We start from the raw sequence: 25,107 nt of genomic DNA, 5'->3' as shown, positions 1-25,107 counted from the left end.
TCTAAATCGTGGTCAGACAGCCTGGAAGATCTCGAAGATCGGCTCCGATGGCTCTGCTCCGACAAAAGAGGAGACCCCGGAGCCGAGTGGATACTCAGTATAGAAGGGGACCGGGATCTCTTACGGGTCGAAGCCATCGGAGCCGAAGACCCTTGAACCCCAGATGGAGCCGAGGATATCTCGGCTCCGATGCTGGATAAAGTGTCGGCTCCAGCCGGAGCCGACAAGGCCACAGTAGTCAGGGTGTCGGAGCCAGCCGGCGCCGAACCCACTACTTTCACAGAAAATGTATCGGCTCCAGCTGGAGCCGATATCGGCTCCGACGGAGCCGGAGCCACCGAAGGAGGCTTGGATACTGTAGCCTGAGCCTTCGGTGGTTTAGGCGGTTTTCCTGACCCTAATTTAGGAGGAGAACCTTCTGGCTTAAGTAAGCCCCGGAGGATGAGTTTATTCCTCCTTTCCTGCAGGACTCTCTGGCTAAAAGCGTGACACAAAGCACAGGAGTCCTGCAGGTGCAAAGGCCCCAGGCAGTACACACAAGAAGTGTGACCGTCTGTCAGAGACATTTTCTGACAGCACTGGTCACACTTCTTAAAGCCTGAGACCTTGCCTTCCCTAGACATATCCTAGGAGGAAGTAACACACACAAAACCCCAACAAACACACAAATTAATCCCCTACACACAACACACAGGAAGGGATTAACCAATAGGGTTTTAGGCCTAACTAAAACTTTATACTAAGGTTATACAAAAGGGTTATAAAGTTTGAAAGGAAGGGAATAGGGTAGGCTGTAATATACTACAGACTATACTAAGACTAAAAGGGGGAAAATAAAGTCCTAACTAAGCTTTTTCTGATTTTACTAGAAAATCACTTACCTCAGCTGGCAAAGGAGACCTCTTTCGCTAAGCGGCAAACGAGATCTGAGGTAGTTCCGCCTTGCATCATGGGATATAGGGTTGCCTCGAGCTGGTAAAAGGAGTTCTCGAGCTAAAGCAAGTGCCGAGTCGGAGCCGAGGATCGGCTCCGAACCCATCCAGCAAGAATGAAGGCGAGATTGACAACTTAACATTGGACAGGGCAGACGGGGAAGCAGTGGGTATATGAGTTTATAAATTGTAGAGGTTAGGAGATTAAGCAACCAAGGTTTTCTAAGGTGAATGCAATAACACAGCCATGGGATTTAGGTGGTGTGGCCTTAAGGCAGTCACATCTTTTCATAATGCATGATTATCTTATCTCTGCAGATTATTTTTCTAGTTGTCAAAAATATTTAGCAAATGTTTCTGTCTCAGTTTCCAACTAAACTTAAAATCTCCTCTCATCCCTTCTCCACAAAATTGTTTTCTTAGGATGTCTACTAGATTCTGTCCGGGGAAAAGCTTGTCATGTTCATCATACTGATTACTGCTGCAATAGTCTTAGTTATATGGATTATATCCTGCTTCCAAAGCTTCAGGGCACATTCTATGTGCTCAATAAAGGCTGAAGAGTTGCAATAAATTGTATCTGAACAAAGTGGTAATGAGCAATGAAGTGAATAAAGGGTAAACAAGGTTATTTCTAAATAATGAAGTTAGTAAATACAAACTTTAAAGGAATAAGAAATGCAAGACTTTATATTACTTAGGGAGAAAAAAACAGAAAGAAACTTAAAGAGCAGCGGAAAATTTCAGCATTCTAAACAGCGACAAATAATGTTGGAGGTCTATGACTATAAGAAACGTATTGTGTTAGAAAACTACGGATGTTAACATCAGATAATGTCAGAAATGTCAACAGAAAAAGATGATAAAAGATCATATGGAACAACCTGCTGTCCTTCTCTGCAACTGGTCTATGTTTTTGTGTTTGATTAACACTCTATCAAACAAACAAACAAACAAAAAACAGAATCTGGTGACTCCATGGAGTTAATTTCGCTGCATAATTCTCTTTTTCACAGACACACACACACATACCAGTGAGACTAAAAGGCACTAAATCTTGCAGTTCAAGGTGTTTGCTCTTCGTAAGTCAGTATGTCAGTGTCTAGAAGATTAAAATCTGAGGGTACCAGAATTTATTTATTCATTTTTACCTGCAGTGATACTACTGCATGTTTTTTTTTTTTTTTTTTTTTTTGAGGTAATGGAAAATTATTTTTTTCATTTCGTAATTTTACAAAGCTTTTTTTACACTGTGCTCATCTTGCATGCAAACATATCAGTATTAAAATAACTATGGTTATTAAAACAATTAGGTCTCTTCCCACAAAAAAATAATTCTATAACCAGGATGCCATGGACATTTGTAATAAAATGCTACAAATTGAGATTTCATTTTGAAGTAAAAGAAAAAAAGATGCAAACACATAAGATTCTGTTTAATGATAGAAGGACAACAGCTGACTTTTTAAGTTATTTTCCAAGAAATCTTTAAAATAAGTGTTCAAAAATAACGAACCAACCATATAGCGTATTATTGTTCAAAAATAATCTTATCATTCAAAGAAATCAATTTGACCTGCTGAAGTTTACTACCTTATTAAGGGGCAAAGTTTTAATACAAGTTCCTCTGACTGCTGATCACAACCAATTTGCACAATGCAATTCATGTGCTAAATTATGACAACTATTACTTACCAGCTGTCCTTGCAGTACGCACATTATATCCACACACCTCCCGAGGGACAGACCGTTTAGGTTGCTTCTTTAGTTCTGAATTGGCACCATTTACATAAACAGAAAAACCTTGTTCAAGTCGCTCTAGTTCAATCTGTTTTTCATCTTTTTCTTTTAATGTTTTCAGTATCCTTTTGGAGAAAAATATTTCAACATTAACTACAGTGACAACAGAAGCTTTCATCCAGCCTGACTAAAATGTTTTGTGTCAGACAGGACACTGTTCAACACACCCCTGCTGAGGTCCACAGGTCATTTACATTAAAACATATGACATACAAACCTGCTTGCTGCAATTCAACACTTTAACAAAACACAGTGCTTGGATTTTATACTGAAGAGCCTTGGCTACAGAAACAGGAACCGCAAACAGAAAAAAAAATGTTAATCTGAAAATAAAGCAGCCAAGAGTTTCCCCAAATAAGTTCACTCAACAAAGAATTGGATACAAATGTATTAAGATGTAGTACCAGGCTGCAAGGAAAATAACTGAACTGATGATAACGTATAGGTGTAACATTACATACTGCATATAGTGTTACATGGATAACAATAAAGGAAGATCTTACAAGCAAATTCATGTCATTGTCTTACAAGTTAGTGAGCATGAGGGTCTACATCACACAGGCATTATTAACAGACTACATTCAGCACAACTGCACAAACAGGGAAGCATTTTGTGCAGGATGTGATGATCTTTTTCTTTGGCTTGTAGACAGTGCCAGCTAACATACCTGCTAACTAGACAGTCACAGATACAGAGAGAATTAGTACTATATAATGACAGTAACAAAAAAATTCTGCTATGAGGATTAGCCCAAGTTGCCAAACTCTAAGGCACCAAAAACAATCACTGGTCACTGTCCATTCCAATTTTCCAGTGAGGATGTGCTTTTTATTATTTTACACCACAAAACGTATACTTAGGTTCATAGGTTCATACTAAGCTATCTGCCCTAGGGCATTTATAAGCCTAGCCAGAGTGTGTTTGGCTTTCGCCACCCATTTTAAATTAATTCTGCTATGCCCTTTTTCGAGGTTAGTATACTGTGCCTCTGTCTAACAGTGACACAGAAGTGATACCCAGGGTAAACCTACGATCTCCCATCCACTCATCAAGATTCCTATTGAAGACAGTCAATGAGGGACTCTGCCTAACCTGGACTGGGATTTTATTCCAGAGTGAAGGGAGCCTCTGGGTTATGAATCTGTCCCTCCAGGATGTCCTATTTATTTCAGTGCTGAGGTTCAAGTCTCTCGAGCGCATAGCTCGATGGGATTTGGATTTTCTGAGGTGCAGCATGTCCATTAATTCCGGGTTGGACATGGCTTTATACGTCAGGCACAGATCGCCTCTGAGCAGGCGGTATACCACTGAGTAGAGCTGGAGTTTCTTTAACCGGGCAGCATATGGCATCTGTTTGAGCCCTTTGATCCTCTTGGTGAGGAACTTTTGGGGTCTTTCCAGTTGCTGCAGGTGTCTGGTAAGGTACATCCCAAAAGGGGCATTGTACTCAATTATGGGCCTGATGAGGGATGAGTAAAGAGGCACGATGACCTCCCTGATCTAGATGTGAATCCCTTCATGATTAGGTGGGCTATATAAAATGTTTTTCTAACCACTTTGGCCACGTGGTTGTCAAATGAGAGATTGCTATCAACTTGGGTCCCCAGGTCCCTAATTACTTCTTCTGTACTTAATGGATTACCACCTATGTGGTAATTTGTGGGCACTTTGTTTTTGCCAAAGGGGATGACTATACACTTTTTGGCGTTTAGCTTGAGGCCATGGCTCTGGCACCAGTTGTCTGTTTCTATGAGGCCCTTTTGGAGGATGCTTGTGTCGGCTGGAGAGTCGATTATGGCGCCCAGTTTGCAGTCATCTGCGAACTTGGTCAGCCACAGTCCTTCCGTGTTGGCCTGTACCGCCGAGAAATATATACCGAACAAGAGAGGTTCCAGGACTGAGCCTTGTGGGACACCACTTGTAACTGGTTTGGAGTCTGACATGGCTCCAGCAATTCTAACCATGTGGGTTCTTGTCCTTGAGCCAGTTTGCAACCCATCTAGTGACATAGGGGTTTATATTTAAGCTGGTGAGCTTATCTATAATGCCCGAGTGGGGTATTGTATCGAAGGCTTTTGCGAGGTCCAGGTAGGCTGTGTGGACCACCTTCCCCTCGTCAATGGCCTTGGTGACTGTTTCAAAGAAATCGACCAGGTTTAAGAGGCAGGATCTGCCCTTAACAAATCCAAACTGGGTAGGATCCAATGTCTGTAGGTCCCCAATATCTTTATTTATGAGGTCCATGATGATCCTTTCCATAGCTTTGCAGACCAAGCTAGTCAGGCTTATGGGGCAATAGTTTCCAGGATCCGTTGAGGCACCACCTTTGTGGAGAGGGACCACTGTTGCTGTACGCGACTCTTTGGGTACATATCCTGTAGTAAGGCTGAGATTGAACAGTAGTTTTATGTTTGGGTTTAGCTCTTCTTGGAGTTCATGTAGGACGCAGCCCGGGACACCGTCTGGTCCCATTGATGCTGTGTTTTTTGCTTTGGAGAGGGCGGCTCTTACCTGAGCATCTGAGATGTCAGGGGGGCAGCACTCTGCTGGGATAAATATTTGCCCTTTGGTGGGGAGGGGGGGAGAAGTTTGCGCTGAACCTGTCAGCTAGGATGTTGGCAATGTCTGTGGGTTCGGTGTATTTATTGTCATTTTGGGCTAATTCTGAGCATATCTGGGAATTCCCACCCAGGTTCCTAACATAAGTAAAGAAAGCCTTGTGATTATCCTTAGTGTCCTGTGCAATTTTTCTCTTGAAGCTAGCCTTAGACGATTTTATGAGTGCCCGTAGTTTTTTGCTAATACTGATCAGAGATGCCTTCCCTTTTTGGGATTTTGCTCTATCATGTAGTAGCTTCCTCCTTCTATTGTATAGTTTGTTTATGGCTGGGGTCCACCAGACACGATGTCTGCCTTTGGAGGATTGGGTCTTGGTTTTATATGGGACTGCATGATCCATGCATTCCTGAAGGTGTTCATAGAATGCGTTTATAAAGGATTCTGCGGTCTGGGCCGTATTTTCCACAGGCCCGGGGGATTTGAAGGATTCCACCTCGGTTTTGAGGAGTGTGAAATTTGCTTTAGAGAAGTTTTTCACTGTGATTTTCTGGGCAGGGGGTGGGGTCGGGATGTGAATATCCAGTGAGATTAGTTTATGGTCTGATCTTACCAGTGAGGGATACACTTCTGGTCTGGAGCATAGAGTCCCCATGTTGGTGATGATCAGGTCCAGTATGTTTTCCCCTCTTGTGGGAGTGGTAACAAGTTGTTCCATAGCATTTGAGTTTATAAATTTTAGGAACCTTTGGGCTAGGGTGTTGGAGCTAGAGTAATGCTCCCAGTCTATGTTTGGGTAGTTGAAGTCGCCCAATATAATGGTGTTTGGAGAGACCTTCATATTTTCCAGTGTTCTCAGGAAGGCCAAGTGAGGTTCCTGGGTTTGGGAGGGTGGTCTGTAGCAGGCTATAAATTGGAAGGCAGTTTTACCCACTGTTAGTTGCACATGGATAGCCTCTGATGCTTCGTGTTGTGCCACCAACCTGGAGGTGTGGGTATCTTTGATGAATATTGATACTCCCCCTCCTTTTGTGGTTCGGTCCAAGTTTTGGGGCCAAAAAGCATGGTATGAGGTATAACCTGGTACTGCTGGGGTGCTCTCGGGAGCCTTGAACCAGGTTTCTGTTACTGCACAGATATCGATGTTCGCCATGCTAAGGAGAGTTTCCAGTGCGTGCATCTTGAGGTTTAGACTTCTGGCGTTGAGTAGCATTACTCTTAGTTTCTTATCCCTTGTGATACCTATGGAGGTGGGTTTGTCTTTTGAGCCTTGCCTAAAAAAGGCACTATGGGGGTAGCAAGAGCCTTTGCCAATATCTGAAAGCCCAGGGGTGACAGGTGCAAGCGGTCCCTAGCGAAGCATCGTGGCTTGTCGAGCATGTCATCCCAGGCTGACAGGCATTAGATCCCCTTTAAATGACACCAATACTTAAGCCAATTGTTGAAATTGATCATCTTGTCTTCATATTGTGGCAAGATTCTTGGTGAGGGTAAGATGCTACTCAAGGTCAGGGTCATACCGGCCTGGGCTACATGCTCAGAGAGCTCCTCTATGTCTCTTTTCATGTAGTCCAGGTAGGTACGTCTCAGGTCATTCACACCAGCATGGACAATGACTGAGTCATATTTGTACTTGCCTTGGAGTGACCCGAGTGCTTGTGTTATGTGGCGGATCCTAGCGCCCAACAGGCAGCTCACCGTGACCTTCTCCTTGTTCAGCCTGGTGAGCGGGACGTCAGTGTGCCTGATGATAGAGTCACCTATTACAAGTGCATCACGTGTGCTGTTTAGCCTTAAGGGCTGTGACTGTTCGGCACATTGGCTTTGTGAGCTATGTGTTGCACGTGTTTTGTTTTGGGGTAGCGGTTGCTTGGGTGTCTGCTTTGGAGGTCTCTGCTGCTTAGGCAGATTTTTATTTAGAGCCTCCGAGTATGTTTATGTGTGTTTATGTGTTTGGTTTGCTGTCGTGGTTGGTCTATGTGAGACTGGAATTGTAGTGAGTGTGGTTTCCTTCTCCTCCAGACTGGTTACGCCAGTACTGAGTTGAGAGAGCTTAGCCTCCAGTTTGGCTATATGGTTGCATCTCTCACATGTGTTGGAATTTGTTGGGAGGAGGAGAGGGTTGTCTGTGTACATGAGGCAGTTGTAACATTGCCTCAAATTTCCCAGATTCACCAGCTGGACCGGAGAGGAGATTGACATCCCTTAAACATAACCATACAGGCATAAAATGCATAGCCACAGGAAAGCACAGAATTTCCTCCAGATTAAGTTGCAAAAGAATTAAAGATTTACAGAGGAATGAAACTGCTAGTCCAGAGGAACTTCATGTAACTAAATCATGGAATGAATGAAATTTCAACTCAGCCCTTCTGTTTCTTGAGTTCAGTATACATTTATGCACAATACACAAAAGCCATGTGCTTATCATAAAGATAGATCCATGTTGTCTGACTTTCGTCCAGTTCAGCTATGGGTTGTCATTTCTGACCTATCTGACTTTGGCATAAAATCTGAAGCTTTTTGGTTTCAGAGCTCTGACTATTCCCCTTCCCATGATTCCCTGAACTTCACCTCAGATCGAGTTTACCCCCCCCCACAAAAAAAAATATTACATCCATATGTAGATCAATGTTATTGGATACCAATCATACAACTCCCATTCAAAATCAGCTCCAGAATATATGACAGAAACTAAAAAAAAAAAATAAATAAAAATGGCAAGGTTATGGGAAACTGGCAGTAATGACCGCTTGCAGATAGGGAATGCCAGAACTGACTCAGTCATCAGAGCCCTATTTGTGACAATTTGGAAGGGGGCATGTAAGAGGGATGTTGAACTGATGAAAATAAGACAACATGGCTCTATTGTTATGGTAAGCAGATAACGTTCATATCCAGTGTAGTCTATTTTTGTCTGATTCAACTATGGGACAAATTCCCAAGCATATAAACCGGGATGGTTTCAAGAAAGGACATTCATGAGGATGGTGGAACCCAAGGAGGAGCGTGATCTAGACTGTTCATCAAGCTTATAATGACACACAAAGGTATGAACTGTTGACCATGTAATTGCTACACAAATGTCATCAATAGGCGGTCTGCATGCAAAGGCTGCAGATGTGGCCGCTGCTCTTGTGGAATAAAGCTTAGGTTTAGATTGTAAAGACAAGACATTTTTATTGTACACACAGGAAATGCATTCAGATAATCATCTGTACAGGGTAACTTTAACCACTGCTTTGCCCAATCTAGGCTTTGAAAATGCAGCAAACAACTGATCTGACTTTCTGAACAGTTTAGTTTTATGGAGAAAAAACCTAAGCTGGCAATGAACATCAAGCATATGTAGCATGTATTCATCTTTGTTTGAAAATCTTGGAAAATAGAGTGGTAGATTTACTGACTGATTTAGATTAGCTTTGGATGTCATCTTAGGAAGGAAGGAAACCCTGTCCTTATGGAAAACCAAACAGGGTGGCTTGCAGGAAAGCACTTACATCTCTGAAATCTGTTTGGCTGAACTGACTGCCACCAGAAAAATCATTTTTCAAGACAGGAATTTTAAATCTACTGATGCTGGCAGCACAAATGGTGGCTGAGCCAATGCTTGTAACACGATGGTAATATCCCAAGGAGGTACCGGGTCTCTGATAGGAGGCAGGAGAAGAAGAAAGGTTCCTTTCAGGAAGGCCTTAGAGAAATTCCCAAGATACTACACAGCTGTCATTCTGACCTATATGGAAGCTAGAGACAGATGACATTTATACTTTGATACTTGAATAACTGGACTCATTATGAAAAAGCTCCAATAGTAATTCTAAAGTGGAAGTGACAGGGACTGAAAATGAATCCATGGATGCAGCCCAAATAGAAAATTTCTTCCATTTGCTGTGGTATATTTTCATACTGGTTTATTTTTGGGATGCTGATATGATATGAACAACACATGAAGGTAGCCTGGCATCTCTACCAAAGGTTAGAACTGCATGAATCAGTCAGTTAACGTCATGTTTTTCTGATCCAGAGGAGATAGTCTGACCAGGTGCATCAACAGATCTGGACAGTGATCCAGTATCCATACAAGATGCACTAACAGACATCACAGGAAGGGAAAAAATAAGTTATGTACTCTCCATAATGTTCCGTCTCTGTTTCCCATATTCATTCTTCCTCAGCTCTTAGGTTTGGATCTGATCCTTGGATCCAACTCGACGCTTCTACTAGCTCATGGATCACTGAAAACTCTCGAGGTCCTCCTCTTTCCCATAATGCTCTAATCCCTAACATACTTCACATCTTGTTTACTGCCCCTTACATCTGTAGAGCATTGTAAAAGAATACAATAGCAGGATAACTAGCAAACTCTAGGACCCAAACAAAGGAACAAGGTTCCTTCAGTACATTCGATCCTTGCAAAACACAACAAGGAGGAGGCTGATGGGAGGAAGTTGAGGAAGAATGAAAATGGACAATGCAGGCAGAATGTTATAGTGAGTACATAACTTCTTTATCTGATCTGGTCAATTTTTATTCATTTCTTAACTCTTGGGATAGAGTCTCCAGCTACCTAAACCCTGGGAGAACTCTAAGAAAGGATATTCCTGAGTACTGCTGAGCCAAATAAATCTGCCCCTAAAGACCAGATCCAATTTGTAATAAGCAATAAAAGTATGATGATTAGCCCAAGTTGCAGCTGCACAAATATCAACTAGAGAAGATCTAGACAAAAAAGCTGAAGTTGTAGCTACAGATCTAGTGGAATGCGCTCTTGGTGGTTTGGGTAAGGACAAGCCCAATTTATTATAAACAGAGATAATAGAGTCAGTCAGACATTTTGCTAATGTTATTTTAGAGACTGATTTCCTCAATTCTGAATCCAAAAAGGACACAAACAGTTGTTCTGTTTTTGTAAAATATTTCATTCTATGTAAATAAAACTGTAGCTGCCTGTGAACATCCAATAGGTATAAGAGACAATCTCCTTTATTTGAAATATTTGGAAAGAAGACTGGCAGGTTGATAACTTGATTGATATTAGATTCTGACACCACCTTAAGAAGAAAGGAAGGATTTTGGTTCTCAAAGATACTAACTCTATCTTTATGAAAAATCAAATAAGGGGGATTAGAAGACAAGGCCTGTAATTCTGAAACTCTTCTGGCAGAGGTAAAAGCTACTAAAAAAAAAAAAAAAGTTACGTATTCACCATAATGTTCCATCTCTGTTGTCCATTTTTATTCTTCCTCAACTGATGGGTTCGGTTCCGAACCATTAGAACTGACTCGACCGTTGGAAACGCTCATGGCTTAGAACTCTTGAGCTTCTCCCTTACCCAGAATGCACTAACCCTAATTACCTCAGATCTTGTTTTCTAGCTAAAGCATAGAGAAATAATTCTTATACAAAAAAGGGCATAAAAAGAGAAATCGCAAAAGGCTAGACAAGGCTATATGTAGAGTTCTGTCATGCTTGGAATATGCCAATTCTTTTATATCTACTCACTCTTCCAGAAAAACCATGAGAAGGGGGTTGGTGGGTGGGGAGTTGAGGAAGAATGAAAATGGACACCACAGATGGAATGTTATGGCAAGTAACTTCTTTATCTGATTTTATCAATTTTCATTCTGTCCTCAACTGATGGGACAGAGTTCTCAATTACCTAAATCCGAGGGTGGACACAAGGCAGGATATTCCTAAGCACCACTGAGTCAAATGAGGCTCTACCTCTGGATACCAAATCCACTTTGTAATGAGTGATGAAAGTATAAGGGGGAGGCCCAAGTTGCTGATGCACATATTTCATCTATGGAAGCTCTTGAATGGAAAATGAGGAAGTTGCTACGGACCTGGTTGAATGATCACGAAACAAATAATCGGTATGTAGTTCTGATGTCCTTTGTTTTGTGTAAAACAGAAATGCAGTTGCCTATGAACATCCAATAAATGTAACAAACATTTGTCTTTGGAACATTTGGAAAGAAAACTGGCAAAGTGATGAACTGGTTAATGTTAGACTCTGAATCAGGACTTGCAGTGCCAAAGTTAGATCTACTGGTGGATAAGGATCTTTAAATGGGGCTCTTAACAGAAGTGTGCCCTTTAAAAGATTTTACAAAGCTTATGAGAAGCAAGTGAGAAACCATCAAATCCAATATGGAAATTAAAAATTGCTGCCAACTGATCTTTGTCGAAGAACTAGCTCATTGATTAAAAAGAAGCATCAAGAAATCAAGAACATTATTAAGCGGGCAGGAAAAAAGTTCCTCATAATTTTGAGGTGCCCAGTGTACAAATATTTTCCATTTACTATTATAAAGTTTCCTTGTCGATGATTTAAGGGAGGAAAACAAAATCTGTTGGACAGGAGATGAGAGCATAGGTTGTCTGACTATTACTGGAAATGGAGAAGCCAAGCTGTCAGCTTGAAACTGGGGAGGTCTGGGTGCGACATGCCTGTCAGGGGAGACAGCAGATCTGGAGCTGGGTCCAGAATCAAAGGCTGATGATGAATTAAATGAGGCCATAGGAAAGGAAACCAAATCTGGTGAGGCCAAAAGGGGGCAATGAGGATGACTTTGCTCTTCAACCTGGCAGCGTAGGAACTTAGAGGAGTCAAAGGAATTGGGGGATAAGCATAAAGTAGACCGTGGGCCAATCATGGAGAAGAGCATCCCTTGGTGACTCCCCTGTGGTGGATTTGGGCAAAGTAGCTGCTGCACTCATTGTTTAAGAGAGATGCAAAGAGATCACAGCAAGGCTGGCCCCACTGTCAGACAATCATTTCCACCATGTTCTTTTTGAGGGACCATTTGTGAGGTAATAGCATGTACCTGCTCAGTCTGTCCGTTAACACGATGGACTTCCCCGGAATACGCTTTGTTATAAGAAAGCAGTTGGAAGAAATCACCCGTTGCCAAACCTTGAGTACTTCTCAGCACAAGAGGTAAGATCTGGTTCCTCCTTGTTTGTTGAAGTACCAAACCACCGACATGTTGTCTGTTTTAATCACAATCATCCCGAAGGGAGAGCATTCTGAAAGGCCTGCAATGCTAGAAGCACTGCTCTCAATTCAAGGACACTGATGTGCAAAACGGCCTCTTCGGGGGACCATGTACCTTGGAGTGTTTTTCCCAGGCAATGCCCCCCCCCAGCTGGGAAGCATCTGTGGTCACAATGGTGTTGGGCTGAGGGGAAATGAACAAACGGCCTTGAAAAAACTCTTCTGACTGAATCCAGCACATTAGATCCCTCTTGCATATATTGGTAATCCAGAGCCGATAAAGGTAGATGAGGTATTGACCATTGGGAGGCCAGCATTCACTGGAGAACTCTCATGTGAACTCTAGCCAAGGGTAGTAATGTTGTTGCTGCCCCTGTCGACCCCAATGTCTGAAGGATCAAGCGGGCTGAGATTTTGGTACTGAAAACTATTTTTTGTACTTCCGATCTTATTGTCTGAACTGTGGAGGGGGAAGTGAGGCTACAGTTGCTTTTGTACAGAGTACTGCTCCTACGAATTTTAGTGTTTGACTTGGTTCTAGATGAGACTTTTCATAGTTTATGGTTATTCCAAGTAGAGTACATGTCTGGATCTCTTTCTCTTGTCAAAATGAGCTGATGCCTGGTTGGGATAGAGATGAGCCAGTCGACTAAGTATCGAAATATTCGGAAACCCTGCAGTCACAAGTGAGCTGCTACTACTGCTATGCATTTGGTTAACATCCTGGGGGCTGTGGTGAGACCAAAGGGCAGAACTCTGAACTGGTATTGACTGGCTCCCAGCCAGAAGTGTAAGAATCTTCTGGATCACCTTTTCATCTTTATATGAAAGTACGCATTCTGAAGATCTACTGAACACATCCAATCGTCCTTTTCCAAAAACAGAAGAATGGGTTGAATGTTGACCATCTGGGAACACGGTCTTTTGAATTGATTTGTTTAAGATACTGAGATCCAGAATTGGTCTCCAGTCCCCTGTTTTCTTTGGCACTAAAAAGAACCTTGAGTAAGTTCCAGATTCTATCTGGTCTGGGGGGACATTTTGGATGACACTTTTTTCTAGCAGCTTTTGAATTTGCATTGCTGATTGTTCCCTCTGACTGGGTGGAACATTGGGGTATTTACTTGAATTGGGAAAACAAAAGGAAAATGGTATTATATAGCCTCTGGAAATGATCCTCTGCACCCAAGTATCTTTTGTTATTTCTAGCCAGGCTCTACAGTGCAGGGATAAGCAACCTCCCGATCACATCCAGAGGGGGACAATCAGGCCTCCTTTCAGGAGCGCCAAAAAGGTTTACCAAAGAAAGAATCTCTGAAACCTTGGTTCTGCGGTGACCTCTGCTGCAAGGGTGGCGTCTATCTTTAGAAATTCCCCCCTCTGCCTCCGAGGGAACCTCCTTCCACATGTGTCCTGGAAAGATCCTTAGGATTTTTTGAACCACATTTTACCCCCACCCCAATGATTCCTTGAAAAGGATCTTTGGGGGGGTGGTGGAAAAATGTACGCCAAAGAGACGTTCCATCAAAAGGACCACTGACGAACGAAGTCTTAAAGTGTTCCACAATATCACATAAGCGCAACCAGGTGCATCTCCTGATGGCAACGCCTGAAGCCACTGCTCGAGAGGTTCCTTCTGTTACACTGGAGATGAGCATCATAGAGGAGTTGGATATTGATTGTAGGGTAGTCAACTGAGAGGTGACAGATGCTTTCACCTTTTCAGAAACAAATCCTAAGAGGGTATCTGAGAGTTCCTTAATCAATTCCCTCTCTAGTCTCGCAAAATATGCCAAATAATTCAGTGACCTTAATGTAAAGGTCACTGAAGGATAAATGCACTTCCAGAATCTGTCCAGCTCAAGAAACTTTTGTTGGGGGATGAACAGAGGAACTTTCCTCTGTAAGTTCCTTCTTAGTGGCCACCGCCATGACCATGGCATCAACAGGCACACCCTTGGACCAAAACTGTTTGTCTTCTGGAGCTGTCATTTCCCTATCTGGTTTTCAGAGGACTGGCTCAATGGTGTCTGGATCCTGCCATGCCCACTGTGAGAACAAGTTAATGAGTTCATCAATGGGTGGAGTTACCTAGGAGGTATATGGACCAGTACCAAACTCCTCCAGGAGTTCAGATTCCTCTGATGAAGGGTTGCTGGTCTTCCAGTCACTTCTCTGTTTTAGGTTCTCCAGGATGTCTCCGCATGAGACATCATCAGGAGGTGACCATGGGGGGCCTTTCGCCCACTCCAAAATCTGTATCTTCAGTGACAGATTCAGGGAAATCTAAATGCTTCCTCTTCCACATTTTCTTATGGACCTCCTCAGCGGGATACTCTGGGGAGGTGTCATAAGAAGTGGGGATACCCTGATGGAAAGCCTGGGGTTTCAGTACTGTCTGTCCCTGTGGAGAGAATAGTTAAAACTCTAGATGTACAGATGGAATAGATGTATACAGACAATCCGAGGGGGTAGGCACCGTCTGAGTCAGGGAGGCAGACAAGCTCTCTCCATGACTACAAAGATGGACCGCCTCAGTGAGGGATAGGACCCTGCATCTGAGACAGCCAGTCACTGATCTTCAGTTCCTCCCCACCCTGAGAATAGTACACCCGAGACTGAAGTTGGAGCCAAACTAACCACTGTCAATGTTCCGAGGTGTAGAGACAGCTTCAAAACCCTCGGGGTCAAATGCAGCAACTCGCACCCGATAGGGCAGAATCGACTCAGAGTTCACTGGATCCGACTGAACCAAAGAGCTCAGAGCAATCCCTGGATCTGAAGGTAAAAGAATTCTCGGATCTGAACCAGATGAGCCAAGATGACTTAGATCCAAGGGCTCTGAGACTCTGAAAGGAATCAGTGGAGGAACAGACAAAGATGGAGTACTGCAGGAAAGGATCTCCTGACCCAAAAGGGTTGGAGCCAAGAGGGGCACTAACTGGATCTGTGTAGAGAGAATTCTTCTCACTAACCTCTCCACATCATCTTCTGTAAGGCTCCTGGAAGAGCAAGTGGACAATCCTGATGGAGAGTTAGGCGCCTCTAAGAAGGGGGAAGGGACTCTGGAAGGAACTGGATCGACTGAAGGGGGAATATCTTGTTCTGGGTAAAATTACCACATCCTCAGATGTATGTGTCACATCTGACGGGGTCTGATCCGATGTTGGTTTACTTTTTAGGCTTGTCAGATCCAAAGAAACAGTCTGATCTGAGGATTGTATCTTTACATGTCTTGGATCCGAGGATGAAATCAGATCCATATATTTTGGTCTTTTCTTCTTAGGATTTCAGGGAATAGATGGATCCATCAAAGACCTTTTCAAAGACTTCTCTAAGGACTTTGAAGAAGCAGTGAAGTGCTCAGAGAAATGGAAGAAATTTTCTTAGACTTCTCTTTAGTAGCTCCAGATAAAGCTTCGCTAAAGGAGGATGGAAGTAAACCCTTTAATATCAACCAATGCCCTCGGGTTGAATGCATAACAGATCAAACAATTTTCCGGAAGACAAAGAGGTCGAAGACAATACACACAAAGTATATGAGCATCAGAGAAGGGTATTTTCTGGGCGGCCACGGTGGTGCAGCAGTTAGCATTGTCACCTCACAGCAAGAGGTTCTCTAGTTCGATCCTCAGCTGGAGTGCCTTCTGTGCGGAGTCTGCATGTCCTCCCTGTGGTCACGTGAGTTTTCTCCGGGTGCTCCATTTCCTCCCATATCCCAAAGACATGTTGTAGGTGGATTGGACACTGTAAAATTGGCCCTAGGTGTGAGTGCGTGCATGTGTGTGCCTTCTGTGGAAGGTTGGGCACCTGGCTGGCAACCTGACACCGTAAAACCCTACTGCCAATCATGAGCAGACAGGTGACCCTCTGTGGCAACTCCTAACCAGGGAAAAGCTGAAAGAAGAAGAAGAAGAAGAAGAAAAAGAGAAAGGTATTTTCTGACAACATTTTCCACACTTTTTAAATCCATCTGGGCTTTTGTCTCTTTCCGACATTTTAGAAAATAGTTTGACAGGTAACAAACACTACACAACAACAATCTAACAAGTACAATGACAGAAACACTCCCCAATAAAAGAAACTATAAACTCTATAGAGATTTTAACTATAAAGATTTTTTTTAAAGAAAGGTAAGAGGAGGGCTACCTATAAAGGTAGTGAAGAGGGACAATGAACATACAAGGGAAGGGAGAAAGACAATACTAACAAGAGTATTTGTAGAGTACACTAGTATAAAGTAGAAAGAAAGCTCAAAGGGTAGAAACAATTAAGAAAATAACAGTAAAGGAAAACAAAAAAGAAGTTATGTACTCACTATAACGTTCCATGTGAGTTGTTCATCTCGCATTCTTACAAATGGGTTCGGAGTCGATCCTTCGGCTCCGAGGCAGAAGCTTTCACAAGATTGAGGTTTTCGAGTAGCTTGAGGCCAAGTCCCTATCCCATGATGCTCTCTGCCTCACCTCAGATCTAGTTCGCTGATCCCAATATATATACAACACAAGTAACATGACTAACTCCAGCCAGAGTAAAAAATCCTTAACAAAGACCCACCAGACCTCAAATCTCTACTCGTTCTTCAAGAAGCCAGGAGGGGGTATGCGGGTGGAAATGTAAGAATGAAGGCGAGATGAACAACTCACATGGAACGTTACGGTGAGTACATAACTTCTTTATGTGAAGTTGTTCAGTCTCGCCGTTCATTGTTACAAACTGGTAGTGTCCTAAGCACCATTAATCCTGGGTGGCTCATGGGAGTATAGTCCTGAGGAGAGTGGAACAAATGGAAGCCCTGTCCCTGGAGGTCTTATCTACTTTGTAATGTGTTATGAAGGTACGTGGTTTTGACCAAGTGGCAGCTGCACATATTGTGTCTCACGGCAGTCTAGCCATGTAAGCTGAAGTAGAAACGGCCCTTGTGGAGTGCGCCTTCACTTTATATTCTAGCGGTTGATTCACGGAAAAATATGTGAATTTTATACAATGTGTTAACAATTTGGAAAGAGTGACTTTTGACACAGGTTACCCTTTCTTGGTATCTGAATGAGAGACAAAAAGTTCTGATTTTCTAATTTCTTTGGTTCTATCTACATAGAATCTGAGTTGTCTGTGTATATCAAGTTTTGGCAACATACACTTCAACTTGTTGGAGTGGTTACTGAAGAAAGTTGGAAGTTCAGTTGTTTGATTTAAATTAGCCTCTGAACATACCTTTGGAAGGATGGATGGATTAGTCCGGAGCGACACTCTGTCAGGGTGAAAAATCAAGTATGGGGGTTTAATAGATAAAGCCTGTAGTTCAGATACCCTGCGTGCTGATGCAATGGCCACCAAGAAAATTATTTTCCAAGACAGGAATTTTAGTTGACAGGAAGATACAGGCTCAAACGGAGGAAGAATAATCCTAGAGAGAACAAAATTTGGGTTCCAGGGAGTGAAAGGTTGTCTAACTGGTGGTCTAAGATGTATGGTTCCTTTTAAGAAGGCTCTATATAACCTGTGAGACATAAGATTTGAGCCTTCCAATCGAGGTGAAACTTAGAAATTGCAGCCAATTGAACACGTATGGTAGCTGCTGCAGCACCTTCGTTAAAAAGTTTAGTCAAGAACTCTAATATGCCAGCAATTGGGGCAATATATGGATCAATATTATTTTGAGAAGCCCACAAAGCGAATCTCTTCCACTTGCTGACATATAACTTTCTGGATGAGGCCATGTGGGATGATACAAGGATATGCTGTGCTTCCGAGGAAAGGTTGTGGGACCTGGCTATGTTGGAAATTGGAGCAGCCAAGCTGTCAATTTGAGGGAGTGAAGTGAAGGATGGAGAGCCCCTGACGAATGTGTCAGCAGATCTGAACTGGGTCCAGAATCCAAGGTTCCTCCAATTGGTAAAGTCGAAGGAAAGGGAACCAAATCTGTTGAGGCCAATAAGGGGCTATCAGAATTACAGTCCTTCCCAAGGCTTTGGCTTTCTGCAAAAATTTTGGAATTAGGGGAATGGGTGGAAATGCATAAAGAAGTCCCAGGGGCCAAACGTGGACAAGAGAGTCCCTTGGGTTTTCCCCTAGTGGGGGGATTCAGGGCAAAGCAGCTAGTGCATTTGGCATTCATGGGAGATGCAAACAGGTCGCAGCAAGGCTTGCCCCATCTGCGGAAAATTCTTTCCATTACATTGTTCTTGAGGGACCACTCAATGTGGCATCAGAATAGCTCTGCTTAGTTTGTCCGTGATCACGTTGGATTTCCCCGGGATGTGCATCGCTATCAGAAAGCACCCGGTGGATACAGCCCACTGCCAGACTCTCAGGGCCTTTTAACATAGGGAATAAGACTTGGTTCCCCCTTGTTTGTTGATATACCAGACTACTGACATGTTGTCGGTCTGAATCGCAATTGTTCCCAGAGGAAGAGAGTCCTGGAAATACTGTAACACCAAAAGTACTGTTCTCATCTCCAGAACATTGATGTGCAATTGTGACTCTGTCTCTGACCAGGTGCCTTGGGCTGTTCTTCCCTGAAAAAGCCCCCCCCCCTATCAGAGTAGCGTCCATGGTCACAGTGGCTGATGGCAGGGGAACAACAAATGGGCAACCTACTGTGACATGGTGGCTGGTCAGCCACCACTGTAGATACTTTTTGCATGAATCTGTAATGACTATCAAAAATGACATTGGAAGTTGTTGGTAAGACCATTGGGTGAAAAGTAACCACTGAAGTATTCTCATGTGCATGCGCCCTAGAGTAACTGCTATGAGAGTTGCTACCTAGCAGTTTTAAAACTTGAGAGGCTGGTACTTTGTTTTCTGCCATAATGTCTGATGCCTGTTGCCAAAGCATTACTATTCTTTCCAAAGGCAGTTTTACCATGGTGGTGGTGGTGGTGTCTAGATCTGCTCCTATAAAGGAAGTACACTGCGATGGTGACAATGCAGACTTGTTGAAATTTATAGTAACTCCTAACTGGGAACACAGTTTTAGAGTGAGGACCCTGGATTGAACTAGTTGATGCCTGGTGGTGGCGGTGAGGAGCCAGTCATCCAGGTATGGAAACACTTGGAATCCTAGACATCTCAGGTGAGCCGTAACCACTGCCATGCATTTGGTAAAAACTCTGGGGGCTGATGTGGGACCAAAGGGCAGTGCTCTGAACCAATAATGACTGGCTCCCAGCCGGAAATGCAGGTGATCTATGGATGGTCTGGCCATTTTGATATGATAGTATGCATCCTTGAGATCTATAGCGCACATCCAGTCATCCATTCCTAGAAATGGAAGTACTGACTGAAGCGTGACCATCCGGAACTTCTCTTTCTTTACAAAAGTGTTGAGTCTGCTGAGGTCCAAGATGGTCCTCCAGTCCCCTGTTTTCTTTGGAACTAAAAAGAATCTTGAGTAGGTTCCGGATCCTATCTGGTCTGCTGGGACTGGTTGGATGACTCTTTTTTTCTAGCAACCTTTGAATTTCTATGGTTGCTTGATCCCTGAGACTGGGTGGAACGTCTGGGATTTTCTTTCGTGCGGAGGATGGTTCTGCGAAAGGAATGAAATACCCTCTGGATATAATGCTTTGTACCCAAGAGTCTTTTGTAATTTTTAGCCAGGTGTCTGGATACAAAGACAAGCGACCCCCCGACTGCATCCAGAGCAGAGCAGGTGGGCCTCCTGTCAGGAGTGCTGGTACGGCTTCCCAAAGAACTGATCCCTGTCGCCCTGGTTTTGCAGGCCCCTTCTGCCACCTGGGCGGTGTCTTCCATTATTGCCCCCTCCTCTGCCCCTGGACGGGGGTTCACTGCATGTGTTCAGAAAGACTGCTTGGGACTTGTGGAACCACATTTTCCTCCCTTTTGCCCTTTGGGGTAAGGTCTAGTAGGGGCAGAAAAATGGACTCCTACGGCAGATATAGTCTTTCCATCTTGTTCGCATCTAGTGAGGGCCTCCTTGACTTTAGGCCTGAAAAGGGATGAGCCATCAAATGGGGTATTAATAAAGGAAGACTTGAAGGCTTCTGAAAAGGAGTATAAGCGCATCCAGGAGTGCCTCCAAAGAGCTATTCCTGAACCCGCTGCCTGGCTCGTACCATCAGCTGCATATGAAATGAGATGCATGGACGAGTTAAGTCTAGAGTTAAGGGTATTGAGCTGGGATGTCACCTTATCAGGAACACCTTCAGCTGCAGTTCTCTGTAGAGTATCTCCAAGCACATTAAGGAGATCTCTCTGAAGTCTGGTAAAGTGTGTCAAATAGTTGAGCGATCGCATAGCAAAAGTCGCTGAACTAAAAATGTGTTTCCAATACCTGTCCATAATTCTGGAATCTCTATTAGGAGAATGGACAGTAGAAGAGGTTTCAGACATTTCTTTCTTGGTGGCCACTGCCACCACCATGGCATCAACTGGCACTCCTTTGGTAATAAACATTTTGTCCTGCTGAGAGGTAATAAACTTGTTGGGCCTCCGAGGGACAAGTTCCACAGTATCAGGGGGACTCCCACACTCTTCGATCAACTAATTCCATTAATTCATGAAAGGGTGGAGTCACCCAGGAGGTGGAGGGTTGAGACCCAAAGGCCTTCAGAAGCACCGACTCATCATCAGTAGGGTTAACGGACTGACAGTTACCCCTCTGTCTTAGGATCTCTAGGATATCAACGAAAGAGATATCCTCTGAGGGGGACTATGGGGACCCTTCTGACTCCTTTAAGTCAGTTTCTGATGTGACAGACTCCTGTGGGGAGTCTATATGCCTCCTCTTGCAAAGCTTCTTCCTGGGAACCTCATCAGCGAGAGCTTCTGGTGAGGTCTCGGAAGAACATGGTCACCCACTGGGGCTACCTTAGGCTCTGGGTCTCTACGCTTTAAGGGGACCTGTGATGCAGAGGTAGAATGCAGCACTTTCGGGGATGAGGAAGTAGGCCCTGATGAAGTGGGTGTCTTCGGAGACATAACTCTCCTCATGGCATCGAAAGCCCCTCTGGTCCAATGCAAGGAAGCAGCCGGTTCTGAAGAAGATGGCAACTTCCTCGGCACCGAAACAGTGGGCTCCGTACCAGAGGAAGGAGTTGAGCTCATCCGTGCTGAAGCTCCGAGAGGAAGGGTCAGAACCGACCCATCGGTTCAACCCCCCCCCCCACCCGGAGCCGACCAGAGAGTGTCAGCTCCCAGACTCCTCGATAGGCACTGAAGTAGTCTGAGTCAATGGAGCCGATGGCACTGAAACAGGCCTCAGCTCCAAGGGTTTCACGATCATCAGTTATACCTCCTCCATTTCCAAAGGCCCGGCTCAGCTTGGAGGAGGCGCAGACACAGTAGGCAAGTACATCTTCGGCTCAGAGACCGGTTGGGCCACAGCCGACAACAATTTAGCTAATGCCGGGTTCTGGAGGAGCCTCTGCACCACTCGGTAAACATCCACATCGGAGAGGCTCCTCTAAGAACGAGTCAAAAGGATGGATGAAATCACCGATTGTAAAATTGGTGAGTTCAAAACTTCAGAGACCGACTCCAATACTGGGGACCGGCCTTGCAAAACTTGCTCGGTTCCGAAGTCTGTGGAACCGGCAACTGCACATTCTCAGCTAATTTCAGAGCCAAAGACTTCGGCTCTGAAGAAGCTTTTGAAGACTTAGATCCCTTGGAAGATTTTGAAGTCTGGTCAGCCTTATCAAGAGATTCCTGAAAATCAGGTTTCAACAAACCTCTATCCACTAGCTTTCTCCTATGTTCTAACAAGACCCTGCTGCTGAACGAGTGACAAATGGAGCAGTCCCTCCTGAAGATGGACTGCACCCAGACAATATACACAACAAACATGAGAATCAGTAATAGACATTTTTTTGTCCGCATTTAGGGCATTTCTTAAACCCTGACTTCTGTCTCTCTCCTTATGATCAGCCATAATGTAATGGTTGACGGAAATAACTCTATATATATATATATATATATATATATATATATATATATATTTTTTTTTTTTTTTTAAACTGCCTAGGCAAAACAAATGGACTGGCTAGTCTAACACCGCACACTAATAAAGTTAACAGTTAAACAGATGAAAAGATAAACAGCTATAAACAACAAACACTCTAAACCGAGTTAAACAGTTATAAACAACAAACACTCTAAAGGGATTAAGGACCAACTAAAACACGACCAATGAAAGGCCTAAGAGCAGCCACTCTATGGTTTATTTTCTCTGAAAAATATTCATTTAAAAAAAAAAGACTAAGAACTAATCTATGGTTAAAGTAGCAAAAACACACACTTCCTGTAATATTCTAATAGAGATAATTATAATAAATCTAGAAAATATGAAAATACTCGCCCGAGCTCCACTCTCGACCTCCGATCTGTTGCAGCGGAAAACTAGATCTGGGGTGAGGCAGAGAGCATCATGGGATAGGGACTTGGCCTCGAGCTACTCGAAAATCACGAGCTTGTGAAAGCGGCCGACTTGAATCCATTTGTAAGAATGAACGACAAGATTGAACAACTTCACATTTTCACTTATCTAATAACAAGCTCAAGAGACTAGCAACCATGTCTTTCGCTGGAAGTGGCAAAACAGATCTGAGTTAATTGGAGTTGGTGTATTCTGGGTAAGGGAGACGCTGAAGACTTCTAAGTTGCCATGAGCTTTTGCAAAAACAGAATCTGATCTGAAAGTTCGGATCTGAACTCATCAGCTAAGCAAGAAAGAAAACTGACAACATCAGATAGATAGTTTTCCAGGTTATAACTTTTAAGCTCCATTTTAGCTGAAGGCTCAAATGGAGACTGGATTAGAGCTTGAAGACTCCATTTAAATCTCAAGGGGGAGCAGGGTTGTTAACTGGGGGTCTAAAGAGAAAGGTTCTTCTTAGAAAAGCTCTGCAAAGTTGTGAGGACATTAGAGATGAATTATTTTATTTTCTATATGAAATTTGGAGATGGCAGCTAACTACTTTAACAGTAGCTCCTTCACTGAAAATTGAGGCTAAAAATTCCAGAACTTTATAGACAGGAGTGGAAAATGGGAGTAATTATTTTTGTTGTACCCAAATTACAAATCTTTTCCATTTCCTTTGTAAAGTTTCCTAGTGGAAGCTTTGTGGGATGATAAGTGAATGAGATGGACTGAGGACGAGACCCTGGGCTCTCTAGCAATCAATGGAAAGTACAGTTGTATACACTTATCATAAATGTATTCACTGCTGCAGTCATCACATTTGGGTTATCCCTGCCAGGGTAACCCTCAGCCGGCCTGAATACCAGAGGCTTAGTATTTCTGCGTCGGTCACTGTCGCTTCAAGACTGACGTCAGGTCATCAGTAGTATAAAGTAAGGCAGCCGATGCCATTACATCAGTTTTTCTTGCCCTAACCTGTCAGGAGCCCTCAAATGTGAGCCAGGTTCTGGGGGAAGAACCCCAACAGCAGAAAGTAAATACCAAAATGTTCCTTGTAAGGAAAGAGAAGAAAGAAGAGGGGGATGGAGGGAGGGAAACCAGGATTGCAACAGTGCATACACTCAAACATCTACATTTATGGTAAGTGTACACAACTATACTGTGTTCCACTGTTACAGTCATCACATTTGGGTTGATTCCCAAAGCTGAGGAAATGGGTGGAGGCAGTCAAGGAATTTAGGGTCTGGCTGAAATGCCCTGCAAGACTGCACAGGTAAACCCTGCCCTGGATTTGAAGAAGATAGGCAGGTGGTAATGTTTGGTAAAGTTGTGAACAGATGTCCAGGTGGCAGCCTCCAGGATGTCCCTGGTGGGAACTCCTCTGAGGAAAGCTGCAGAGGTGGAGGCTGCTCTGGTGGAGTGAGTCCTGGCCCCTTGGGGAAGGCTTTCTGTGTTGCTTGTAGCAGAAATGGATGCAGTGTGCTATCCATTTGGAAATGGTTTGTTTGGAGATGGCTTTGCCCTCTGCCCCTGCAACAAAGCTAACCAGCAATTGATCAGACTTTCTGAAGGATTTAGTCCTGTCTAGATAGAATCTGAGCTGTCTGTGCACATCTAGAGAGTGCAGGATCCTTTCCCCCTTGTTCTGTGGGTTAGGGAAAAAGGTGGGCAAATGAATGGATTGGTTGAGAGCCACACTGGACACCACTCTGGGCATGAAGGATGGGTTAGTCCTGAGGGATACCCTGTCAGCATGGAAGATGATGAAGGGTTCCACAGCCATGAGTGCTTGTAGCTCGGAGACCCTTCTGGCTGAAGTGATGGCCAGAAGGAAAGATGTCTTCCAGGAGATAGATTTTAGCTCTGCTAAAGATGCTGATTCAAAGTGGGGCAGGGTGAGCTTTTCCAACACAAAGGTAAGGTCCCAAGCTGGGGATGGTGCTCCTCTGGGTGACCTCAAGTTGCTAGCCCCTTTTAGGAATTGTTTGATCAGATGGTGTGAGAAAAGGGGCTGCTCAGTGGGGAAATGGGCAGATACAGCAGAGGCATGAATTTTAATAGAGAAAAAGGAAAGACCAATGTGTAGCAGGTCAGCTAAGTAATCCAGGATGAGAGGGAGGGAGGGCTGTGCTGTATTGGCTTCCTTAGCCCGAATCCAGGTGCAGAATCTTTTCCATTTGTCAGCATAAGACTTTCTAGTGCTAGGGCATCTGGCCTCACGTATAACATTTAGAACCTGTTTACTGAGGTTGGCAGATTGATAGGGGTTTAGGGAATAAGCCAAGCTGCCAAATTGAGGGTCTGCATTTGGGGATGCATGAATTCGCCTTCCCTCTGGGTCAGGAGGGTTGGAATCTGAGTGACGTGGCAGTGGGGACAGGCTGTGCAGCAGTGTGTACCAGTGCTGGCGAGGCCAGTCTGAAGC

General features: G+C 43.8%; 1 protein-coding gene across 4 annotated transcripts in view; it reads right to left on the bottom strand.

Annotated features, from left to right (window-relative positions):
- Positions 1-25,107, bottom strand: part of LOC122816558 (katanin interacting protein) — a 3,576,055-nt gene that overhangs the window by 2,593,945 nt on the left and 957,003 nt on the right. For all 4 annotated transcript variants that reach the window (XM_044089422.1, XM_044089419.1, XM_044089421.1 and 1 more), the window contains exon 4: positions 2,628-2,797. In XM_044089422.1, the coding sequence (XP_043945357.1) occupies positions 2,628-2,797 (170 nt within the window). The remainder of the gene's footprint in view (positions 1-2,627; positions 2,798-25,107) is intronic.

Source organism: Protopterus annectens, chromosome 12.part0 (genome assembly GCF_019279795.1).
Source record: "Protopterus annectens isolate FY-2018-M chromosome 12.part0, PAN1.0, whole genome shotgun sequence".
NCBI lineage: Eukaryota > Metazoa > Chordata > Ceratodontiformes > Protopteridae > Protopterus > Protopterus annectens.
The sequence above is the reverse complement of the archived record's forward strand: the minus strand, read 5'-3'. Positions and strand labels throughout refer to the sequence as shown.